The 13048-nt window shown below is 38.2% G+C and overlaps 1 protein-coding gene across 1 annotated transcript in view; it reads left to right on the top strand.

The window, feature by feature from the left end:
- DEPDC1B (DEP domain containing 1B) overlaps positions 1 to 13048 on the top strand; it is a 99697-nt gene that overhangs the window by 56299 nt on the left and 30350 nt on the right. The window contains 3 exon segments of the mRNA XM_036746881.1: positions 7286 to 7421; positions 10924 to 11051; positions 11825 to 11966. Of these exon segments, the coding sequence (XP_036602776.1) occupies positions 7286 to 7421; positions 10924 to 11051; positions 11825 to 11966 (406 nt within the window).

Raw genomic sequence — 13048 nt, 5'->3', positions numbered from 1 at the left:
TCCCAGTTGATGGGTATCCCTTCAATTTCTGAATAGGAAGCTATGTTTGTGTGTGTGTGTGTGTGTGTGTGTGTGTGTGTGTGCATGTATGTATGAGAGAGAGAGACAGACAGACACACAGAGACAGAGAGACAGAGAGACAGAATATTGCAAGGGTAGGCGGTGGGAAATGGCTCAGGAGCTATTAATAACTCCTCTCACTGAAAACCAAAGGACATTCTGAGTATTTGAAACTCTTTGCTAGTGCAAGGCATGACTGTTTTTGCAACCTAAAGTTTTAGAGCATTTCCTAGAATACTAAAAAGATATGTGACTTGCCCAGGGTCATACAGCCTTTGTGTGTCAGAAGTGGGACTTGGACCAAGTCTTTCTGGCTTTGAGATGAACTCTATTCACGTCACCACATTTCCTCTGTTAATATTTATACACCATGAAAAGATTGCAGGTCAGGCTTCCATTATTTGGGCACAATATTTGTGAAGCTTTAAAGGATATTTTCCCTGCAGAAATAACTTGGAAGCTGGTGAATGCTATCTTTGTTTCTTCCTGCAGTGTCTAGTGCATTGCATAGTATGATGCTTAATAAATGGTTATTGAATAAAATGGGTGAATGAATTCTCATTGATTGATTGTATTATGGCGGTCCCTAAGAATGCTGAGGCTGCTGTCAATTTTTCTGTTTGAATCTCCCTTCTGCCTTGCCACAGATGTATATAATTTGATTCGGTGCATTGCACAAAGTCAATATTTAAATGTTTGTTTGTCCACTCCGGCCAAACAGACCTCTTGGTTGTTCCTGAATGTGGCATTCCATCTCCTGCTTAAGTGATTCAGTGATTTGGCTCAGTCTCTCTGTCCCCAGGCCTAGAATGCATTGCCTGTTCATCTCAGCACTTTGAGATCCTTAGCTTTCTTCAAGGTTCAGCCTTTCCTATTTCTACTGCTAGTTAGTATTCCTTCTCTCCTAAAATTACTACCTTTATACTTATCTCTGTGCATCTTGCCCACCCACCTCCACCCCACCAGTTGACTTGAAAAGCTACTGGAGCACAGAGATTGTTTTTGAGTTGTATTCTCACTGGTATTCTCCAGTGCTTAGCATGGTGTCTTATACATAATAGGGGCTTTACAAATGCCTGTTAGATTGGATTGGAATAATGAATAGATGTGTAATGGACAGCTTGGTGGCCTGCTAGAGCTGGAGTGGTGAAGACCTGAGTTCAAGTTTTGCCTCAGCCACTTACTAGTTGTGTCACCCTGGGTAAGGCATTAGTTTCCTCGCCTGTAAAAGAGGTATTATAAGAATAGCATTTGTTGAACAGTGCTGTTGTGAGGACCAGATGAGGAAACATGCAGAGTACCTTGGAAACCTTAAAGTGCTATACAAATGCTACCTCTTATGATGATGATGGTTGGTAATAATGAAGTGCCCTGAGCCCAGAATTAGGAGAGCTAGGTTCTAGTCTCAGCTGTACTGATAGCTACCTCTGTGACTTTAGATATGGCCTTTGACCCTTCTTGGTCTTATTCACTTGTCTTCAAAATGAGGGGATCAAATTAGTTCTATGAAGTCACTTCCAGTTCTAAAATTCTGTGATTCTAATTAGATCCAGGGCAGTTTCTAATGTAAGATGTAAAACTAAAAACAACCCACTAGAGGGAGCTCTTCTCTAGTTAATCACTCACAAAATTGTCAGATTTCATTATCAGCTGTTTCTCTTGAGTGGTTAGAACCCCTTGCATCCATGGCTGTATCTTTTTATTCCTGGGACAGAGGGTGTCTTTTCAGCGTGGAGCAGACTGCTAAGCGCACTCGCTGGTGGGCACGTTGGGAACATGAAAGGTCATGCTATAAGCAGTGAATTTTGAACATGGAAGACATGAGTAGCATCCTGATTATGCGTGTACAGAAGAACTTCTATCCCTGTTAAAAACAAACAAACAAACAAACAAACAAAAAACCCACAACATTTTATAAAAGCCCCTGAAACCAGAAGAAGGGTTGGGGTAGTATGGAGACAGAGGAGGAGCCTCCTTTAATTTACCAAGGTAATAATCTTCCTTGTACATTTTATACCTGCAGAAGTTTACACAAATGGGACCAGGAGGGAAGAATGACTGAATAGCCTGGGGCCTTGAATGAGAACTGGGGAGATTTGGATATAGTTTATTTCCATTTCTAATTCAATCAGTTAACATTCTAATTGAGTTCTCACTTCACACATGGAATATTGTAATCTTTTAACCGGTTTCCCTACTTTTAGTCTCTCTTTCCTCTAATCCATTCAGTAGACTTCCAAATGATTACTCCTTTTAAAGTTATCACTTCTTTGAGCAGAACATTCAGTGGCTTCTACTCTGCTTAAAGCTGTAACTCACAATCTAACCTCTTCCAACCTTAGCCACACTGATCCTTCTACTTTTCCTGCTTCTTTGCCTTTACTATACACACATACACACATATACATATATGTAATATATATTTTATACATATATATTATATATAACATATATGTGTATGTGTATGTATGTATGTACATGTGTATGTATGTATGTGTATATATATATATGTATGTATGGGTATATATGTATATATATGTATATATTTAATCTATCCTGGAATGTCTCTATAATCTTAATCCTACCTAGATCCAGCTCAGGTCTTACCTTCTACCTGAAATCTTCCCTGACTACTTCAGTTCACAGTTATCTCTTTTCAAAATTCCGTACCAGACATCCTCTATTCTGCTTGTTTAGCACTGATTAATAGAACACTGTGTATTATTATATATTATTAGATACAGGGGTGAGTTAGACCCAGTTCCTGATCATTAAATTTGCAACATGAGCATTCAAACCTTGGAAGTTGGCAAATGGTAAAAATCAGGGCTTAATTTACTGTTTTGTTTGTTGTCTAGGCTTTAAAAAAAAGTGATGGACAAAAATGTTAATAGAGCAGATCAGGCTTGAAAGCAGGTTTTTTGTTGTTGTTGTTGTTGGGGGAGGGGCAAAAGCTGATAGTTAAACATTTGCCAGCATATCCTGATTAGATATCCATATGTATGTGTACCACCCAGGCCCATCCTACTCCTTTCTTTGGTCCCTCAGAAAGCTTTCCAAGTTTGAGGTGCTCTGAGGGTCCATACCCATTCAGATAAATAATTTGCAAGCCTCTGTCAGTGTCTACCTTTTATTTAGGCAACTAGAAAGGACCACTAGCAAAGCTTTTAATCAAACAACTTAGCAAATTAAAAAAAAAAGTGATATAAAAAGATTCCAGAAGCTCCTTTCCCTCCCCATCCAGAGGTGTACTTTCCCGCAGGTTACCATACCAACAGAAGAAGTACACACCTATGGCCAGGGAGGGGTACATACTAAGGAAACAATTAGCAAATATCATAATTACTCTGGAGCACATATGGCTAGGGCTAATCTTTGCTAAGTCTCCTCACTGCAGAGCCTCTCAGTATTCCCTGGTGATATATCATTGTGCTATTCCCTGTTGTTCTCTGTTGGATACTAGGTCTGCTGAGAATGGAGTTTTCCCTGCAAATCATCACTACTATTCCTGAAAGGCATGTGTCAATGAATTCTCCCGTGACTCCTGTCACTGTCCCTGTTAACTTCTCTGTCTAAAGCACTCTTACTTGGTTTTCACTCCCCTATATATTATGCTCCCCCACCCCGTTAAAATCTAAGCTCTTTGAGGATGGTACTCTCTTGATCATACTTGTACCCCCCAGCACCTGGCACAGTATCTGGCCCATATTAAGCTTTCCTTCCTCCCTCCCTCCCTCCTTCCCTCCCTTCCTCCCTCCTTCTCTTTCTCTTGGTTTTTATCTGTGTTGTTTGCTGAGTTGCTCTCTGCTACCATCTTCTGGTCTTCAGAATTTTTAGACTAGTAAGCCTCTTTCTTACAAGGAAGGACCAGAGCCCCAGACTTATGAGAGCAGCATCCAGCCAACCAGGGAACAGAAGCCATCTAGCAGGCACCCTTGGTATAAGAAGGAAGTCTGTCCTTTAACTTCTGTGAGATCTCTGGTTGTTTATCTGTGTCTTCAAACCATTTCAGGGACTTCCTCAGATGAAATATCCAAGGAGCAGCGTAAGGCAAGAGCAACGAGGTGTTGTTCTCCTTCCTCGCCGCCCCCCAACTTCCTGGTTAGTCTGGAAATAAATAAATATGGAGACAAAAACATCTCTATATTCTACATTCCTGTCTTTACCATTCATACCTGTTAGCAACAAAAATTGCTGGTTGTTAGACAGAAGGAAGGGCAGCTAGGTGATGCAGTGGATAGTATGAGGCCTGGAGTCAGGAAGATTCATCTTCCTGAGTTCAAATCTGGCTGTGTGACCCTGGGCAAGTTACTTAACTCTATCTGCCTCAGTTTCCTCATCTGTAAAATGAGTTGAAGAAGGAAAAGGCAAACCTCTCCAGTATCTTTGCCAAGAGAATCCCGAAAGGAGTCATCAAGAGTCAGACATGACTGAAATATGATTAAAAGCAACAAAAATGATCCTTTGTACCTCTCACAGCAGTCATATTTGGTGTTTTATATACTATTAAAATATTCAGCATTTTCATACTCATTCATTAACAAATATTGTGTGAGATACTGAGTATAGGGTATATAATGAGGATTAAGTCTTGGTCTCTGTTCTCAAAGGACCTATAATTTTGGGGTAGATAAGATAGAATAGACAAGACAGAACAAATAGGTAAGACACAAATCATCATGTGAGTGGGATAAATAAATACTGCAGTTCAAAGGGAGAGGGGAGCACAATCACATTTGGATAAAGGTGATCAGTAAACATTTCAATAAATATTTAATATAGAAATATTTTGTTTTATATTTAAAATGCAAATGTTTCAATAAGTAATCACAACATTATACACATCTAAGATAAGCACCTTTACAAATATTTGAGTAAACATTTAAATATAAGCATTTCATAGATTTTTTGACTGATTGCTAAGAACCAGAGAAGTCTGATGACTGGTGGAAAGAACACCAAGCATCTCACCTTTCCCCCCCTCCCTAACCTGTCCGTTAATACCTCACATTTGAAACAGTAATAGCTGAGAGGTCTCAGAATTAGAAGAGAAGAAGTGTGTATTCAGAAAAAGTAGACCATAATTTAAATAAGTGGGTGGCTTAAACATTTATGGGGATTCAATTTTGCAAGCTCAGTCGCAAGATGCCAAGAGGAGGGTTTTCTTTTGCACTTTAATTACAGATTTTTCCCCCTTCAGATATAAATTTTCTTTTTCTATTACTCACAAATCATTGTAACCGTTAGTATTGCAACCAAGAAGAATAATTCAGTCATTAGTCTTGCTTTGGATACCTCTGATGTTCCACATAACCAATCATATCTCCTCCCATTTCTGAGCTAAAATAAATCGGTTTAGGAATTTTTGAAGTTCTTCCTGGCCTGCCTTAAGAACTGTCATGTTTCATTGTTTTTGCTGCACCTTGTGGAAATATGATCCTCTGACATCATCATTTCAAGGCAGGCCTTTGAGTGTTTGACTAACTATACTTTGCCTGGCAGTGCCATAGTGAAGTGTTAATAAATTTCTCTGTGCTGGTTTTTAGTCTGATGTGATGAGACTATCATGCAATAGATCCCAAAGTAGGATAACTTTGACAGTGCCAACAGAAGTTTAATTTATGTTGTTAGATGCTATCTCTAACACTTGTCTTAGAAACTTGCTTGTCCAAAATTTCATTTGTTAATCTTTCATCTTAAATTTTTCACTTGAGAGATGTCAGGAAAATTTTCAGTCATTTCCTAACAGTTCAAGACTGATTTCTCAAATGATCTACATATACTAGGTCTTCTCTTGTAGACAGGTAAAGAATGCATTTCACCATTCACTCCCCTTTATATATCTCATCCTTTTCCAAATCTATTGGAACTCTTTGAGATGCATTTTTTTTAGTACCTACCTCTTACTTCCTTGTCCTCCCAGGTCTCTCCTTTTTATATTATATCACAATGTCTTCTTTCCGAGAAGTAATGTTGCCCATTCCAAGCGTCGAGTGGAATAGAGAATGATCAAGGTGATCAAGGCAGGGGGTGATGGAGGTGGGGGAAATGGAGAATGGAACTAGTAGTTTTCTACCTCCTTCAAAATGAATCTTTCAGATTAAAGAAAGAGGAAATAGAAGAATCATATGTACAAACAGATAGATAAATAGAACAACAGCTAGCAAATAGATGGAGGTACCCGTCAATTGGGGAACAGCTTTTTCAGTGGGTGAAATGTGAGGGAGAGAAAGTCAATGCTAAGTGAAATAAAATAAATTTGAAAAAACCCACATGAATATTTACAATGTAGTTTTCCTATTATGAACTGTTGTAAATTCCAAGCATATCAGACACATCTCTATTAAAAGGCAAGTGCAAAGACAACTTTCAAACTAAATGTATGTATTTTTGTGTTATCTGTATCATCAGAGAGAAGGATGAATGGCCACTTGTTGGGGATGATATAGATAGAATACTTAGTCAGGTCCTAGCTGGACGAGACATCTTCTGAGGCTGCTTCCAAATCAAAGAGTCAGGTTCTATAAAAATACTTGATGGTTCACCATTGTTGCTCTAGGTTGTCTTTCTGTATTCAACAACTGTTTCCAATTTTAGATTACCTTAGAAGTTATGAGCTAATAAGAATTTCGAGGTGGGTTAGAGATATGCTTTCTTTTTCCATGTTCTGTTAGGGAAAGAGATAAGAACCAGATTTCGTAGGTAGAGAACTCTTGGGATAAACTCCCTCTATCAATCCAAGTTCACTCCTTCTCCGTAACTTATAGCCTTAGACATTTGCTTTGAGTGCTAAATGATTAACTGACTTGCCCAGGGTGACACAGCCAGTATATATCAGATGTGGGTTTTATATCTGGGTCCTTCAGGGCTTCAAGGCCAACTCTATCCACTACATCATGGCTGCTTGCCATCCTACTGTAAATATTTTAAAATTTGAAATTCAGATTGGGTAAGAAAGTGTTTTCTTGGAAGAGGTCAGTATTTTGTATTTTGTTTTCCCTCTAGTAAGGTATATGTTCTCTCTATGTATGATGCAGGGACCTTCTTTTCAATGATGTTAATTGATAGCCTGCCTGGACATATGCATATCATTAATTGGCTGAGAAATATAATTTATCAATTGAAGTATGGAATTTCTTTGAAAATTCTCTTGAGGAACAGTCTTTGTGAAAATGTCTTTCTCCTAATAACCAAAAAGGTGAGATAATTTTCTCTCTCATTTTAGGTTTCCTCCTTCTTCACCCCTGAAACCATACCCAAAGAGATCACCCTACCAAGCAAGCGTTATCAAATTCCCAGACTGGACTGATCAACCACCAGGCACTACCCAAGAAAATATACCTGTGAGGCCTATTGTTATGGTAAATACAATTACAGAAAATTGGGGAATGATAGCAGGTAGGAAATAGTATTGAATCACCTGACCTTATCTCATATCTCCCACTCATCACTCTACTGATGCCGTATCATTCATTTAAATACATTCTGGAACTAAGTCCCTGCCAACAGTAAAAGGGCCTGCTATGAGGAGCGCTCTAATGCATGTTCTAATATTGGCAGAAAATGTGGTGGAAATTTTGTGGCTTTTTTTTCCTTTTTGATATAGGATAGAGCTCTCAATTTATCCTCCAATGAGTCTTATTAGTTATTGCTTTATATTTTCAGATCTATAGCATCCTTTATTCCTTTTCCTTTTCTCCTTTTTCTCATCACTATCTTTAGCTTCTCGGTTACCAGTGGAGAGAGAACAGATTAAGAGAGGGAATCTGTGGAGTGGAAAAATCCAATGAGCAGCGGTGGGTTTTGCCATTTGTAGAAATTACTGGCTCTTAGCCAGTGTGAAATACCCGTTCTCCACATTCTCTTCTCTCTATTGCTAAATTTCTTCAGTGGGAGGCTATTGAGACAGAAATAATTTAGAACTGAAAATGGAGCGTAGTGAGTTTAAAAATAATAATAATAGCTAACATTTATATTGTGGTACAAAGTCCTTTATGTATACTATCTCATGTGATTCTCACAATAACCCTGGGAGGCAGATGCTGTTATACCTATGAGAAAATTGAGGCTGAAAAGGCTTAAGTGAGTTGCCTAGGTTCATAATGCTAGTAAATGTCTAAGGTAGGATTCTGATTCAGGTTTTCTTGACTCTTAAGTCCAATGCTCTGTCCACTATACCACCAGGGGACTTGAGGATGAATCTATCTATCTCTCTATTTCTATATCTATATGTATCTATCTATATCTGTATATCTCACATGCTAGCCTGTTTTTTAATCAGGCTTATATTATAACATAGGTATGTTTTTAAAGATTTTTAAAAATTTTTATTAAATAAATTAACTTTCTTTTGAATCTAGATAATAGGCATTAAAATACTTAGGAAGATCATGGAGAAACATTAGCACATTAAACATTGTTGTAGGTTGGCTAGCTTGTATGGTTTGAGAAAAAAATCACATTTATTAGCTCGGTTCTATCGCTTATCTTCCTTTTCAGCTCTGTTTCTGCCTGTGACTTGCAATTCATTCATTCTTTGACCAATTATTTATTGAGTATAGCATTGTGCTGAGGAGATACATCCCCTGCTTTCAATGAGCTTATAATCTAATCTATTTGGGAAAATAAAGTATATGCACATAAAAATTTAGTTTCATTTTAATTATTTTTAAAGTATTGAATGATACAGGTAATGGATAGTATAGGATTTCAGGGGAGAAAGAAAGAGATCCTTTTTAGTGGAAGTATATGGGGTGGGTGGGATTGCATGAAAGAGATAGAAGATTTGAGCTGAGTTTTTTGAAGAGGAGGAAACATTTTGATCAGCAAAGGGTTCAAGAAGGAAGGATACACGCAAATTTGGCTTGGGGATTATGATGTTGATAGAGTGGAGGGTTTGTATTGGAAAAGGGTGAGATAGAGAAAGTTGAAAGTTAGGTCAGGTCTAGGTTGTAGAGGACTTTGAAAGCCCAAGTCATATTTGGGATGCTGTTCCTTTAAACCAGCCTGGCATTCCTATGCCTCTGTCCCTTTGCTGAAACTATCCGCATGGCCCAAACTATTCCCTCACTCTAATCTCCACGTGGGATTTTTCTACCCGTCCTTCAAGGCCCAGCTCAAATGCAACCATGAAGCCTTTTCTCTTCTTCCAGCTGGAAATGATTACTTCCTTCTTTGATCTCGTAGCATTTTGTACTATTCATAAATATTTATCCAATTCTAATTTGGACTGTATCTGTGTACATGTTTCATCACTCACACAAGTTATGCTATTTAGAAATCTCACTGCATCTGTCATCTCATGCTTGTGAACAAATTACAACCCGTCCATGTCCAACTCTAAATCTTATACAGGGTGTCTACCCAGTGTTCTGAGGGACTTCCTAAAGGTAGTCTCTCCCTCGATTAAGGGTTTATTTTAAGTGGATCACATATTGTGGATCACATATTTTGAAGATACAGTGATCACATCTCCCCAAGGTTCTCATCCTTTTCATCCTAGTACCAGTGCCTCACTGTTTGTAAGAACAAATTCAGACTAGAGACTACTGGTTCCTTTAGCTCTGAAAGGATGTAATTATAATTGACATCAATGTCGTGCTTGTTACAGCTTAGAATGGGCTAAGGCTTATGAGGAATGTGAAGGAGGCTGTTGCCTGGAGTGATTTCTGATTGATACTGATAGGAGGTCTAGTAGGTAGATAGGACATTGGCCCTAGAGTCAGGAATACTTGAGTTCAAATCCTGTCCCAGCACTTCCTGAGTTTAAATCTGACCTCAGACACTTAGTAGCTGTGTGACCCTGGGCAAGTCACTTAACCCTGTTTGCCTCAGTTTCCTCATTTGCAAAATGAGCTGGGGAAGGAAATGGCAAACCACTCCGGTATCTGCTAAGAAAACCCCAAATGGGGTCACGAAGAGTCAACAACTGATACAACTGAACAACAAACAAATGGATTGATGAGTCGATTTTCTAGCACATACATTATAAATTTCTCATCCACACTATCTCCACTCTCCAACAGTTCATTCTGTCTATGAACATGAAAGCAGAGTTTCTGACAACTTAAGAGAAAAAGCAAAACTTCATGAATGTGCCCACATTGATGAAAAGGAGGGAGACTTAGTTAAGGTGTCATGAGTAGAATTGGTATCAGGTCAGAACAAGAGTTGATAGCCTATGTCTTAAGACAGATACCATAATAATGAAATTCTTTTTTCTATTTGCCAGTCACAAGTATTTAAGTAATTTTAATTTTGACTCTTCTACTTTAGATTTTGTGGTAATTTGGACAGTCTACCTTTTTGCTCCCTCTGTCTTTTGGAAAAGAACTTATTGCATCAACCCTAGGAAGGCAGTCAAGCCTGGGACTACCTCTCATTTAATTAAAGCCAGGAACCTGTTTCTATCTTAGCTCATCACATGTATAATTCCTGAAAAAAATGATAAATATATTTCTTTTTTTAAAATATTACGATTTCAATAATTTGCACAGGTTTTCTGTTTCTTTATTCTAAATGATTCTGAACCATTGTCTAAGTCAGAGAAAAGAATGCCATGTACAGTCAGCATTCTCACTATTTAGTGCTCACTGATGGAGTTCATGGGAGCTGTCGGATCCGTATGCACTGTCATGACCCAAATACCTAGACAACCTATATGTTACTATAAGCATCACCACCACCCCCTACCCCTACATCTGAATTGTCAGGGTAGTTAGTGTTTACTTATTCCTTTAAAATCAATTTTAGACTCGAACCTAATAACAAAACATAATTTGCAGGAAAAGAACTCTCATTTTTATATTGAAATGTGTATGTTAATTTTTTTCTTTTGGGGGGTGATTGTGTCGGGGTGAGTAGAATTCTGAATCATGGTACAAGCGTCACAGTATTGCAATCGGAGAAGTGCCTGCCTGCCGCCTTGTCTACCGGAGACAGCTGACAGAGGCCAATGTGGAGGAGATCTGGAAGTCTATGACATTATCACAGTAAGTCTATTTGGCTCTCTCTAAATGTGGCTATTGATTAAAATGTTCAGGAACATCCCTCTGCTCTAATTGCTACACAGATTTGCCCGTGGTTTATTTTCTGCAGTTGGAAAATTAAATCCATATTGTTTATACTAATTAGACGTGTTTACTATTAAGCTTTAGTTTCAACTTTTGTTTGCTCTATTTTGCTGCTATGATGCATAGAGAAAAGATTTCACTGAAGCTTGGGAGTTTTCCATTTTCCATTCATATACTATTTTTTTTGCATGATAGTTAAGATCAGGGAGCTTTTCTAAGCTCAAAGAATCCTGTACATTTGCCAATAACAGTTAAGTGTTTAGCTTAATGAGGCAGGGAATAGAAAATCTGGTCTCCTTATATGAAATACTGTAGTTAATGAAAGTTAATATTATGAGTAGAGGAGCATTTTCCTCTTCCACCAAAAAATGTACTTATGGCAGTTTTGTAATCACTAACTAAACTGGCTCATTTGTAGTTTTCATATCTTTGCTTGTAAAGTGATGTCTTGGCATTCAGATATTTATATTACCATAATAGTGAAGCATGAGTGTGTTAGTAACTAAAGAATATCTTTTAATCAGTCTCTACCCTATCTGTCCCTGCCCTCCTTTCTCCATGAAACTGTGGAGGTAATAAATATACAGGGAATGTATCATAGAGAATGATTTCTCATCATGTCAGATTTTGAGATATTTTTCATGTTTTTTTAAAAAAAAAACTAAGCTATTATAACTTATTATTTTTAACAGTTTACAGAAAATCCTTGAACTGGACTCTCTGGAGGAAGTTTTGGATACCAAGCTTGTCAACTCAAAGTTTATCATCCACAATGTATACAGTGTTAGTAAGCAGGGAGTTGTCATCCTCACAGATAAATCAAGTGAGCTCATAGTAATGCTTTGTTCTAGAATAACTTTTTCGGTGGCATGGTACTCTATCAGCTTTGACTGCTTACAATATATTTCTCAACATGTTTGTCTTTCTGTGTGACACAGAGGGTGGAGCATTAGGCTTGGAGTTAGGAAGACCTGTGTTAGAATCCTGCCTTAGACACTCGTTCATTCACTTTAGTCTTGTCTAACTCTTCATGACCCCATAATGGAGTTTTCCTGGTGAAGATACTGGAGTGGTTTGCCATTTTCTTCACTAGCTCATTTTACAGTTGAGGAAACTGAGGCAAACAGGATTAAGTGACTTGCCACAATAATAAGTGTCTGAGGCCAGATGTGAAATCAGGTCTTCCTGACTTCAGGCCTGGTGCTCTATCCACTGCATCACTTAGCTGTCTCTCAGTCTCAGGTTCCTCATCTCCAAAATGAAGGTAATAATAGCACCTACTTCAAAAGGTTATTGCAAAATTTGAGCAACATAATGGATCTAGAATGCCTTGCAATGCATAAAACCCTAAATAATATAATAGTACTACACATAATAACATCTGGTATATGTTCTCTTATGACATAATACTAGCCAACTTTTATAAACATACGTTAGCTATTATATTCAGGGCTGTCTAACCTTAGGTTTTTATTGAAACAATAGACAATATGTTTTGATTTGCCATCATAGTGAGAGCTCTGCGGTAGCTTGGCTTCGTTTATTAAGAATTTATGTAAATTTCTATGCTTGTAAGCAGCCGCATAAATCGCACTGCAGCCGCATTTTGGACAGCCCTGATCTATATAAAGGAAGAGCCTTTGCTAATTTACTTTTGATTTTCCTAAGTAAAAATTCATACTGACCGTAATCTCTCTCTCTCTCTCTCTCTCTCTCTCTCTCTCTCTTTCTTCTCTCTTCCTCTCCCTGTCCCTCTCTTTCTTTTCTCTCTTCCCCTTCTCTCTCCCCTCTTCTCTCTCTCTCTGTCTCTCTCGCTCCTCTCCCCCCTAGGATGTTTCTCTCTCATCTCTCTCTCTCATCTCTCTCTCTCTCTTCATCTCATCTCTCTCCTCTCGCTTCCTCTCTCTGGTCTCTCT

The sequence above is a fragment of the Trichosurus vulpecula genome, chromosome 1 (genome assembly GCF_011100635.1).
Source record: "Trichosurus vulpecula isolate mTriVul1 chromosome 1, mTriVul1.pri, whole genome shotgun sequence".
NCBI lineage: Eukaryota > Metazoa > Chordata > Mammalia > Diprotodontia > Phalangeridae > Trichosurus > Trichosurus vulpecula.
The sequence above is the reverse complement of the archived record's forward strand: the minus strand, read 5'-3'. Positions and strand labels throughout refer to the sequence as shown.